This window comes from Cyrtonyx montezumae, unplaced genomic scaffold, assembly GCF_038088225.1.
Source record: "Cyrtonyx montezumae isolate F1298 unplaced genomic scaffold, pur_monq_1.0 scaffold_36, whole genome shotgun sequence".
In the NCBI taxonomy this organism is placed as follows: Eukaryota; Metazoa; Chordata; class Aves; order Galliformes; family Odontophoridae; genus Cyrtonyx; species Cyrtonyx montezumae.
In genome coordinates, this window is record NW_027072041.1 from 10168186 (window position 1) to 10180758 (window position 12573).

Below are 12573 nucleotides of genomic sequence, written 5' to 3' on the forward strand. Positions count from 1 at the left end.
TTTCTGCCATCTATCAGAATTCCTGGTAATCTGGAGAGGTCCCACAAGATTGGAGGCTTGGCGATGTGACTCCCATCTACAAGAAAGGCTGTAAGGAAGACCCAGGGAACTACAGGCCTGTCAGCCTGACCTCGGTATCAGGGAAAGTTATGGAGCAGATGATCTTGAGGGAGATCACACGGCATGTGCATGGCAACCAGGGGATCAGACCCAGCCAGCACGGGTTCACCAAGGGCAGGTCGTGCTTGTCCAACCTCATCTCCTTCTATGACTGGGTGACCAGACAGGTAGATGAGGGAAGGGCTATTGATGTAGTCTACGTGGACTTCAGCAAGGCCTTCGACACGGTCTCCCACAGTATTCTCCTGAGGAAACTGGCAGCCCGTGGTGTGGACAGATTCACTCTTCTCTGGGTGGAGAACTGGCTGGAGGGCCGTGCCCAGAGGGTAGTGGTTAATAGAGTTAAGTCCAGCTGGCATCCTGTTACGAGTGGTGTCCCCCAAGGGTCAGTATTGGGACCCATCTTGTTTAATATCTTTTGATGACCTAGACGAGGGGATTGAGTGTACCCTCAGTAAGTTTGTAGATGACACCAAGTTGGGAGGATGTGTTAATCTGCCTGAGGGTAGGGAGGCCCTTCAGAGGGATCTGGATATGCGATATAGCTGGGCTGAGGTCAATGGGATGAGGTTCAATAAGGCTAAGTGATGGGTTCTGCACTTTGGCCACAATAACCCCATGCAATGCTATAGGCTTGGGGCAGAATGGCTTGAAGAATGCAGAGAGGAAAAGGACCTGGGGGTGTTGGTTGATGCTCAGCTTAACATGAGCCGGCAGTGTGCCCAGGTGGCCAAGAAGGCCAACAGCATCCTGGCCTGTATTAGTAATAGTGTAGCCAGCAGGAACAGGGAGGTGATCATCCCCCTGTACTCAGCTCTGGTACGGCCGCACCTCGAGTACTGTGTTCAGTTTTGGGCCCCTCACTACAAGAAGGACATTGAGGCCTTGGAGCGTGGTCAGAGAAGGGCAGCAAAACTGGTGAGGGGTCTGGAGCACAAGTCTTATGAGGAGCGGCTGAGGGAGCTGGGATTGTTTAGTCTGGAGAAGAGGAGGCTCAGAGGAGACCTTATTGCACTCTACCACTTCCTGAAGGGCGGTTGTGGTGAGGAGGAGGTGGGCCTCTTCTCCCTGATAAATAATGACAGGACGAGAGGGAATGGCCAGAAGTTGCGCCGGGGAAGATTTAGATTAGACCTGAGGAAACATTTTTTCTCTGAAAGAGTGGTCAGGCACTGGAATGGCCTGCCTAGGGAGGTGGTTGAGGCACCATCCCTAGTGCTGTTCAAGAAGCGTTTAGATGAGGTGCTAAGGGATTTGATTTAGTAGTTGGGTAGGGATAGTGATAGGAGGATGGTTGGACTAGATGATCTTGTAGGTCCTTTACAACCTAATGTACCTATGAACATATGAACCTATTTCTGATATTGTAGCGAACAGTAAAGTGAGCAAAAATACCTGAACTAAGACGTTCTTCTAGAGCACTTTGTTTTCCTGTGTGTATTCTACTTCTGCTTGGTAAGAAAACGAAGCTGTTATACTAGGGGAAGTGCTTTTTGCCAAAAGTCAAGCTATAATTGCTTAAATGTAAATATGACAGTGGTGTATTGGTGCATGTCCTACCATCTGCTGTTGTTGTATTCATTCTTTGTGTTTTGCAAGCTGTAGCATTGACTATGTGGCATCCTGGGTCTGCCATTCTGAATTTAAGGTTATAACTGTAATCAGGAAAAAAAGAATCACTGTAATCTAAATATAGAGGTGCAAGTGTACAATGACATGATTCTAGTATGTCCTGATTATTGTGGGAGGTAGATCTTAAAGTGGTGTGAGCTTCAGCTATTTCTGTGGAATTATAAGCTTATTTTCAGTCAGACTGCAGAACATAGTTTTCATAACACTTTTTTTATGTTTCATATTGCAAGGTGAGTATCAAGCATAGCAGTGAGAATGGAAGTAAAAGGAATGAACTGCTTTGTTTGGAGTGTTTCTCCATAGTAAAGTAAAAAGAGGGGAACTACAAAGTGTGAGGACAAATGATTCTGTTGCAGTTTGCTCTAGTGGCACTTTGCTTTCAGAAGAGTATCAAGGACTATTTGAAAAAAAAAAAAAGAATTCAGGCATATGAATCAAAACGTATTTTTAAAGCCTGCAGTAATTCTCATGAGAATTTTATCTGATTATTTCTGTAAGTTTGTTGAAATTCTGGGTAAGAGTGGCTCTGTACTTTTCCTTATTACAAAGGGCTACTAAATGACAAAACACTTGAAATAACAGTTTATAAAAACAACTTGTATATATAGTGTTTCCACAGACATCCACTTTTGGAATACTATTTTATTAATATGAATCTCTTAGTCCACTATAGTTATTTCTATTTATTGTCACTTTTTTAGTAAGAAGATGGAAGATTGTGGGGAGAACCTTGCAAATAACTGTAACTTCCACCACAAAATATAAACATAACCCAGAATGACAATTCTGAAAGCTTAAAAATCCCATAGACTAATAGGGACATCTGTATACAAGCAAATGCAATATTCTCAGATGTGATAGGCAAAATTTCATCACAGTCCACCAACTCACAGATGGTGTAGAAAATTCTTCTTTATCCTTTGTGTATTGCTTCTGCACAGTACTCTTGAGCTGTCATTGCCAGATGTGGACATGCTTCTATAGAAAATAACAGTATTGCTGTTACACATAATCTCTAGATTTTTGCTTTACAACCAGAAATTGTTGTATTTTTATATACCAGGATGATTGGCATTTCAAGGTCCATGCACAATCTGGGAAGCTGGATCCTACTGTAAAAAGAGTAGCAGATGAGAATGGGAGCAGGGAGGGGCAAATGTCTCACGCTCTAAAGACAAATTCCATGAAGTTCTGAACTCAGATGTAGTACAGAAAACTGAAACAGACTTTCCTGTTTTCAGAGGAGCTGAGCACATTTATTAAATGCAAAAGTTCATAACCTGAACAGCAGCTGAAATGCTGTCCCTCTTTGCTCAGGAGACCAGCTCTCCTGTTGGCAGTCTCTGAGACAACAGGCTTAATATGATCTCCATTAAACAGAAGGCTTGCACCAAGAGGACTGTGGTGACCCAGACAGAGGGGCTGCCCAGAAATGTGTCTGGTCAGGTTTCTGGCTGCAGAGCTGGTTGCTGCCGGGGGAGGGCAGCAGGAATTCCTGAGAGATGCCTGAAGACTGGAGGGTAGCCAATGTCACTCCAGTCTTCAGAAATGGCAAATAGAATCTAGGAAACTGCAGGCCAGTCGGTTTCACCTATGTACCTGGGAAGGTGATGTAACAGCTTGTTCTAGATGCCATCTCCAGGCAATTGGAAGAGAATGGGAGGAGAGTAGTGGATGTCATCTTACCTTGATTTCAGCAAGGTGTTTGATGATACTGTCTCCCACGGCATCCTCATAATGAAGCTGAAAAACTTAGGAATAGTTGAGTAGATAGTGAATTGGGTTAAGAACTGGCTGACTGGCAGTGCTCAGAGGGTTGTTTTCGGTGGTGCAGAGTATGGTTGGAGACCTTTGACTAGCGTTGTTGCCCAGGGTTTGGTGCTGGGTCCAGTCTTGTTTAACATCTTCATCAGTGACCTTGATGAGGGAATAGTGTCCATTCTCAGCAAGTTTGCTGATGATACGAAGCTGAAAGGAATGACTGACAAACCAGAAGACTGTGCTGCTATTCAGCAGGACCTGGAGAGACTGGAGAATTGGGCAGAGAGGAGCCAGATAAGATTTAACAAAAGCAAGTGTAGAGTCTTGCACCTAGGGAGGAATAACTACATGTACCAGTACAGGTTGGGAATGACCTGCTAGAGAGGAGCTCTGCAGAGGACGTGTAGGTCCTGGTGGACAACAGGCTGGCCATGAGCCAGCAGTGTGCCCTGGTTGTCAATAAGGCCAGTGGGATCCTGGGATCTATTAAAATGAGCGTGGCCAAGGGAGCTAATCCTCCCCCTCTACTCTGCCCTGGTGAGGCCTCACCTGGAGTAGTGTGTCTGCACAAAAAAGACAGGGATCTCTTTGAAAGAGTCCAGTGGAGGACCACAAAGATGATAAAGGGCCTGGAGCCACACACCTGTTCAGTGATATGTTGCAACAGGATAAAGGGAATCGGCCACAAACTGAAGCATAAGAAGTTCTGCACAAATGTGCCTAAGAACTTCTTCACAGTGAGGATAGTGGAGCACTGGCATAGGCTGCCCAGGGAAGTTGTGGAGTGTCTTTCTCTGGAGATATTCAGGACCCACCTGGACGCCTACCTGTGTGACCTGGTCTAGGGAGCCTGCGTTGCAGGGGGATTGGGCTAGATGATCTTCTGAGGTCCCTTCCATCACCTGAGTTTCTGTGATTTTGTGATTCTGACCTAGCATGAGATGAACGGTTTTTTGTTATAGTCTGTACACTGATAGAAACAGTTTATGAGTTTATTTGTTAATGACTACTTTTTGCAGTGGGGTTTCAATGGGATTCACTGAAAAATGAATACATGCAACATTTCTGTTAGCTTAAATGTTTCTTTATTTTGAAAAAAACATTTTGTTATGCCTTTCTTTGGCTTTGCAAACAATTTGCTAACATAGCTTGTTTAAGTGTTGTAAAAATGAGTGATTGTGCATGAGATGACCTGTAGGTGAAATGTCTTCATTTGCATTCTGTACTTCATTTACAGGTCCTTCAGCAGCTTTTAAGTCACTTCAGAAAAAACAAGGATAAAGTTCTTCTTTTCTCCTTTTCCACGAAGGTAAGCTGCTTATGACTTCTATCAGTTTGACTACAACAGTAAGTTCTGAAGTGTAAAGGACATAAGCAACTGTCAGTCACATTTCCTTTCTGCACTAGGGGAAATGATGATGGGAAAAATAGTGTGCGTTAATCCAGAATCATGTTGAAACCTTGTTGTCTCATGATGAAAATGATGGTAGTAAAACAGATGTAATGCTGTGCTTCCCTCTGTAGAGCCTTTTAGAATTGTAGTACTTCAGGTATATATGGCCCATACCAAATACACTTGATGCATCTTCACTTGTGGAGGGATCACTACAGATTATGACAGAAGTATACAACTGTTACATTAGCATTGCAAAGTAGTAACATTTCCTTAAACCTTACCCTTGAGACTGAAATGCCATACCAATTTGTTTGAGCTTTAAGGCTGTTTAGTAGGAGCTGTGTTAAGGCACGTTATGTAATTATTTTTTTGTGGAATAGTATGTTCCCTGAAGTGGAGCAACCTTTAACATAGATTTCTTTAGCTGAATGATAGTGCTGTTTGAAAAATCATTAGAATACTGTGGATGACAATTCTGAATCATATTGTGACTTGAAGGAAGATTACAGTATTTAGATGATTTAAGCTGTAGTTCAGTGTTCAAGACCAGTCTGACTGCTGGTTACTGTTTCTTCTACTCCATCCTCATGAACTCTCGCTCTGCATACAAGTCTGTTTCTCTGTGTTAGCCTTGCTGCTTATTTACTATACTTAAGTCATTTAACTTGCTAACGTGGTAGAAAACTGTTTTAAGTTGCCTAGGATGTGCATACTGTTATGGAGAAGATTTGCTTTTATTTTCAGTTCTTTGTTTATTAGAAAATGGATTCAAGAAACATGCCTCCAATTACTGCGTTTAATTGAAAAGACACCAAGACTTGATTTCTTTTTTTCCACACAGTTGCTAGATGTCCTGGAGCAATACTGTATGGCATCTGGGCTAGATTTCCGAAGACTTGATGGAAATACAAAATCAGAAGATAGGATAAGAATTGTGAGAGAGTTCAACAGAATTCAAGAAATTAACATATGCCTTGTATCTACAATGTAAGAAAACTTAAATTCTAATCTTTGTGTTTCCCTTTCTGTTAAATTGAAAATTGGGTGCTCTACATTTTACTTCATGATCGTGTGAGGGATTACTTTTTTGAGAGAGTGAGTTGTTTTCTTGTCTGTTGGCAAACATGGACCAACTACTGTGAACTGAGGCAGTTGAAAATTTCTAGAGACTTCTACCCTTTCCATCTCTTCTGTTAGTTAAGATCAGAAACAGGCGGATCCTCTGAATCACAGTTTCACATCTCCATTGCTGTGGAAGTCAGGAAGCACTTACTCAAATCATGTTCCACTAGAGACTTACTTTATTGTAGACAGTCTTAATTTATTGTACAGTACTTGTAGAACAAACAAGTGAGTATAAATGTATGGTGGTTTCAAATTGGCAACTAGCTAAACTCCACTATGCCACTCTGTCTCCTTTGCAAGAACAGGGGGAGAATATAATGTAGGCAAAAAAAAAAAAAAAAATCAGGTTGAGACATGTTAATTAAATGGAAAAAAAAAAAAAAACCAACAACTACCAACAAGAAGAAGCCAAAGAAACCAAGTGAGTGCTTGAGGTGAGGACAGTTTAAATACAGGAAAAAGATGAAGGAAGGAAAAAGAAAAAAGCAAGTGCTATGTGGAATCAAAGGGGGAAAACATTTATTCTCTGCTTTTGATCAGCAAGTGTTGCTGCATCTTGGGAATTAGATTGTGAATCCCCTTAGTGGTTGCTGAGGAAGGAAGATGCTTTCATAAAGAGAGCCCCCTTTTCTCCTTCCCCTTTCCCTTTTTTTATTGCTAAGCATGCCATCAGCAGGGGCACATCCCTTTGGTGAGTTCATATAAGCTGCCATTTAAATATTGTTACTGTTCCTTCTCTTGCCCATCCCTTGCCTTATGGCTTTCATGGGGTGGAAGGATTATCTGAGGGTTATTGTTCTGACTAGAAGTGTGTAGCAGAGCACTATGTAGGATGCTGTGGGGAGGTTCACTCCATGCTAGACAGACTGTCCTGGTTTTATCAGTATTCCATTTCATGACATCATGCAACAGGCTATTGGGTGCACAGGCTTAGTGCACTGAGGAGCTGTACTTTCTAGTTTCTCTATTGGTCTCACATAAGTTCTGACTCTCAAAAAGGAAGATACACTATGATGTACTGCATTTCCTGACAGCCTACACCTGATTTTTAGTTCCAGGTGATGGTGAAGAGCTATCTTGTCTTTTCTGGGAGGCCAGCCTTGAGGGTCTGCTGATAAAGACTTGGACTGTCTCTCCCTCTCTTCTCATTTATTTTTGGTTCATTTGATTTATTATTCTTAAGTATTCTGTATTACCTCATATTCATTTTAATAAATTAGGTTCTTTTTTCTCAATCAGATTTTTTCCTCTTCCTTCCCTCTCCCAAGAGGAGGTGAAGTGTGTTGCATGATTAACTCTTCAGAAGTGCAATGCAGACCCAAAACCATATGAAATACTATACTGAATTTGAAGGTTATGTCATGGTGCTGCTATAAATTATTAATCAGGTTCATTAATATGTACCTGTCCAAAATACTTCAAGCAGTAGATTTTCTGATGGAAATATTTTTACCTATTGTTTTTACTTATAAATCTATTATAGAAATTTTTCTTTGACATAGAGCAGTATGTTCAAGTAAAATTAATGAAAAAATGGTAACAGTTATTTGATTTTACTATTTATTGATTTGTTATTCTTATTATCCCTGTATTTCATCTTACATTAAGTCTGTTACCAGGCAAAGGTATAAAGAGAACCAGGAGAAACTTTAATCTTCCTGCCCAGAGGGAATGTGGATGAAACTGTGAAACACGCAGTCACGTGTTTATCTGTACTGCTATTTCTGTCCTTTGATGAAAACGTGTGTTGGGTTTTACATAGAAAGGTCCACACTTACCCCATGGAAATAGAAGTCATACTTCATCTTAAAAAACACTGTAAGCACATCTTAGAACTGTCTTTGGGTACCCTCTGAAGCATGCAAGTAGGGTTATGAGATTTGTGGTGCTGGTCATGCAACTCTGGTTGTAACCTCATTCAACTGCAGGTAGTGGTCATCAGCTTCCTAAGATCTTGTTGAGTTACCCTTCTTTGTCCCTGAAGACAGCAAGGAATTACTGTATCTGTAGCATTAGAAGACTCGCTGGATTTTCTGTTCTGGAGTGCTCAATTTTTGTGGCAAACATATGTTAGAAGATAAAATCTTTAAAAAACAAAGTTTTTTAAGTTATTATATCTTATTAAGTTATTTTTATAATAAAGAGTCTGTTTTACTTGCATTAAGGCTTTTCACTGAAATTTAATTTATATTTTAGCTCAAAATACTGCATTTTTTTGAGAAAGCGTTTATAAAACTAAGTTGACTTATTCTTCAGTCTGATTGCACAGCTGGCTTGGTAGGTGGGTATCTGAGTTCTGCCACTAAAAAAGAAATACAATAAAATTCCAAAACACAGTAAGTTATTTGGAAAAAATGCAGATATTTTTATTCAGCATTCAAAACCAAGAATGCTTGTTTTTCAGAAACCTCCATTAATACTGTCAGGTTTCTGTATCCTCTTTTCAGATTTTAACACTACATCACATTACAACTGGTAGGAAAAAGCCTCAACTGTATTTACATTAAAAATATATATCCTAGAAAGCCAGGAGGTGGTGGGTCTCCATTCTGTCTTGGTTTCTGTCTCCATTCATGTACTTCCCTATAAACTTTGTCTCTCCCACTGCTTTAAATAGGCAGAATATATATTAAAAACAGTTGCTTGGTAAATTAAATTGACGTTCTCAGTTTTGCATGTGTCACTCAGAGTATGCGCTTATGAAATTAGTACCACTATGGCAATGTAAAGAGTTAGTTTAGAAGTTACATAGTATTATTTAGCATGTGTTTAGCAGTTGTGTAAGAGCTTTTGTCTCTTCATAGGAATATCAATTTTTTTAATACTGGTAGAGCCAGTATAAAAAAATTTACAGTATTTGCTTTTCTTGCAACTGGAAAGCGACATTTTCCTCACCATGTTTTCTATCAAATGGTGCAGGTATGTGCATGCCAAATCTTTGCTATCTTGCAGACTTTACCTATAAGCATGCCACAGGGGTTGAATATGATGTAACTAGTACCTTTGCAACTCTCATCCCACTGTAGAAAATTTTCTTAAATGACTTTTTAGTGATATACAAGTACTAATATACAACTGTGTGAACAGCTATATTTTTAAGTTGTTTTAATATTGTACAAATAGATTGGTGAGAGTTTACTTTTCTACATGCAACTCAAATGGTCATAATATAGACTAAGATGTATGGTGCTATTTTCAAAACTGTGTGCTGGGATTAGAAGAAATAAAATGTAATGCAGATTCTTAAGTCCCTCTTTATTTAAACTATGGTTATATGTCATGCTTCTATAATATTAACTGGCATAAAAATGGTTGTGAGTTTCAGTAAACTCTACTATAATGGAGGTAATGGCAGTTAGTTATGACTTGCTGAGTCATATAGTTAGTAGTCATATTTCTACTTGGGTGAGAAGATTTCATTTTACAGCACTGCTTGGTTATCATCTCAGCATTAACACAAAGCTGTACCCCACTATTATGCTGTTTTATGATATCAGCGAAGAGTATGGTTGTATGTATGTAATACACTGAAAAAACACTCTTTTTTGTTTGTTTCATTTTTATGTTGTTAGGGCTGGTGGATTGGGTCTTAATTTTGTTGGTGCCAATGTTGTTATACTGTTTGATCCAACGTGGAACCCAGCAAATGATCTGCAAGCTATTGACAGGTATATTCTCAAAACACATAATTTGGTCTATATTGTTCTATTTTGATTATGTGACCTAATTATCCAACTAAGATTCTCTTAAAGGAAGAAATTTTTACATAGTCTGATGTGTCTACAAGACACTTAAGGAATCTCCAGTTATTTTTTTAGCTTTGATATTCTTGTTTTTAACCCTGAATTTTTTCTTATTTTCCATTTTATTTTTATGGCATTGTTGTAGTGGCTTCCAAAAAATATTTGATAGTTATTGTAACTTTCTGTGATTTAAGAACAAGTGCATGTGTTTAGCCAGATGAAATTTTTCCTACGATTTGCAGAGCAAAGTACATTGTAGTTGACCCTAGTTAGAGTGATGTTTTGAATTCCAGAATCCTTTAAGAAAAACATTGGTTTATTTTTCTATCTCATCCCTGTGGAGATGAGTCTTAGCAGCACTACCTTCCATGTCTGAAATTCTCCCATTCTGGAATATTTCTAGGAATCTGCATGTTTCTTTTCAGACTGTAGCCACAGGATATTCCCTAGGAGGTCAGGGCATACATTTGAATAGGTCAAGTAAAAGAATATTGACAGCTTTGAAAATTCAGTAGACCTATATGTTTTTGTGAGCAGAAATGAACTTGTTTATATTGCCCCATCTAATTATGTAATTCTACTTTCACTGATCTTTAAGATTGACATTTATTTGCACTCAGTTATCAGAAATAATTGTTATTGAAAGAGACTGTCCTTAATTTAAAGAATAAGCTCACATTTCCATAAAATGGTTCTGCCTCTCATGAATTTTAAAAAATGAGAGTTTTGAATATAATCAATAAGAAGTCACAGAATTCACTGTTTAGATACTCTACTGCCTGTTTGTTGGTTGTTTTTATGATGTTGTAACTTCTTTGAGAAAGGACTGCTGCTAGTAATCCATGATCTAACTCGTCTTTAATGCAAATACAATAATATCACGTGCAAGAGCAGATGCAGATGGAGAGGGAAAAGTTCCTGAAGAAATAGTGGAGGTTTTCTCAATAGACAAGTATTGTTATAGAAGGGCGTGTGAAAAAATATACTTTTTAAACCATAAATGATTTAAAGTATTAATCGTTTATTGTAATGGTGATTTTTATTTTACTACCCTAAAGGCTCTCTGTATTCTTTATTGATTTAAAAAAATATAATTTTTTTAATAATCCACTTTCTGTGCAGAGCTTACAGGATTGGTCAGTGCAAAGATGTTAAAGTGTTTAGGCTGATATCTTTGGGAACCGTGGAGGAGATGATGTACTTACGACAAGTTTATAAGCAGGTAAAGTTCAGAACTAGACAAATCAAGAATTTTGGAATTTCTTTTAATCTGTTTCAGTTTTTATCAGTGGCATTTGGTTGTCTGACTTACCTGTGTGTGGCTGAAAGCTCAATGCAAATAAAATTGAAATTTAATGTATAGAAATTCAAATAAATTACGTATATTTTAACTTCTGTAAATACCATACATAATTCAAGACAGATGTAAACTGTGTGTAGCTGAAGATAAACTATAATTTGTCTGTGTAGTTACTAGACTGCGTAATTCAAGAGATACACTGTCTGGAAAAATACTTGTTCAGTGCTAGAGCTAGAAGCTTCTAGAACTCAGGAACTACCAACTGCTTAGAGACTGCTATGAAAAGCATTGCAGGTCTGGTATCCATAAAACCATAGTTTTGTAATTCTTTCTTAAAGTCAGGAATACCAGTTATGAAGGTCTCCAGTTATTGGAATGAAGCAAAATGCTTGAAAATTTCCTGACAGATTATTTACTTACCTTTTTTTTTGTTCTGCATGGAAGATTTTTATTATCTTCTCTTCAAGCTAGTTTAGATAAATGCATGATAATTAAAATATTCAGGTATCAATAGAAATAATCTTGTGGCTTTATTTAGTGTTTATTAAGTGTACAATGCCAAAGACTATGGAAAAAAAAAGAATTTATTATTGAGGTAATTAAGTAATTAAGATACAGAAAGTTGTTTGTAATTTCTATAGTATATGTCTGATATAAGACAACAGGGATGTAAATGACTGTAAAGATATCGTTAGTCTTATACAGTAAAACCAAGCATGTTCATACAATACCATTGTCTTATTGTAACGACATCTGACAGGGAAATGAAAGCAAAATATCCTCTTAGGAATTTCTGCCTTTTCCAACTGAGGATGTGTATACGAAATGTTAGGAAATGCTAAGAAAGATGCTAGGAAATTCTAATATGTTACTGGAATAAACATTTCTGAAATATCTTGTGTTGCTCTTTTTAGCAACTTCACTGTGCAGTGGTTGGAAATGAAAATGCCAAGCGATATTTTGAGGCAGTGCAAGGATCAAAGGAACATCAAGGAGAACTTTTTGGGATCCATAACCTTTTCAAACTTAGGACTCATGGGTCTTGTCTTACTAAGGACATCCTGGAGGTGTGAAGTCTTTCACTTTTGCTTTTCAATATTTGTTTTACATTTTTTTCTCTCCTTATGAAGTACTTCATCATAGTTTTGAATGGAACCACTTTATAAAACAGAATGATGAAACTTAAATGGTACTTGTTTGTATAGTGGCTTACAGGAAATAGATCATGTAATTTCTGATTTATAAAAAAAAAAACTTCCTTGTATCAAACAATAAAAACTTTATGCACAGGTGAGTTTTATTCATCACAGGCGTAAACTGACATTTTAAGCCACAAATCCCATTATAAAATATTCTTACATTCATAAGCAAAAACTGTTCAATAAAATGGAAGGCTTTATTTTAAAGAAAAAAATACAGGATGGAGATTTACAATGGAGGCTCAATGTTTTAAAAAGACTGTTGGCTTTCATATAGTGAAAATTCAATTTAAGTAT

General features: G+C 38.1%; 1 protein-coding gene across 1 annotated transcript in view; it reads left to right on the forward strand.

Moving 5' to 3' along the window:
• Positions 1-12150, forward strand: part of LOC136054402 (DNA excision repair protein ERCC-6-like 2) — a 30713-nt gene extending 18563 nt beyond the window's left edge. Inside the window, exons 10-14 of the mRNA XM_065745675.1 lie at positions 4751-4822; positions 5751-5896; positions 9607-9702; positions 10900-10999; positions 11992-12150. Coding sequence (XP_065601747.1) covers positions 4751-4822; positions 5751-5896; positions 9607-9702; positions 10900-10999; positions 11992-12150 — 573 coding nt within the window. The remainder of the gene's footprint in view (positions 1-4750; positions 4823-5750; positions 5897-9606; positions 9703-10899; positions 11000-11991) is intronic.
• The last annotated feature ends 423 nt before the right edge of the window (positions 12151-12573 follow it).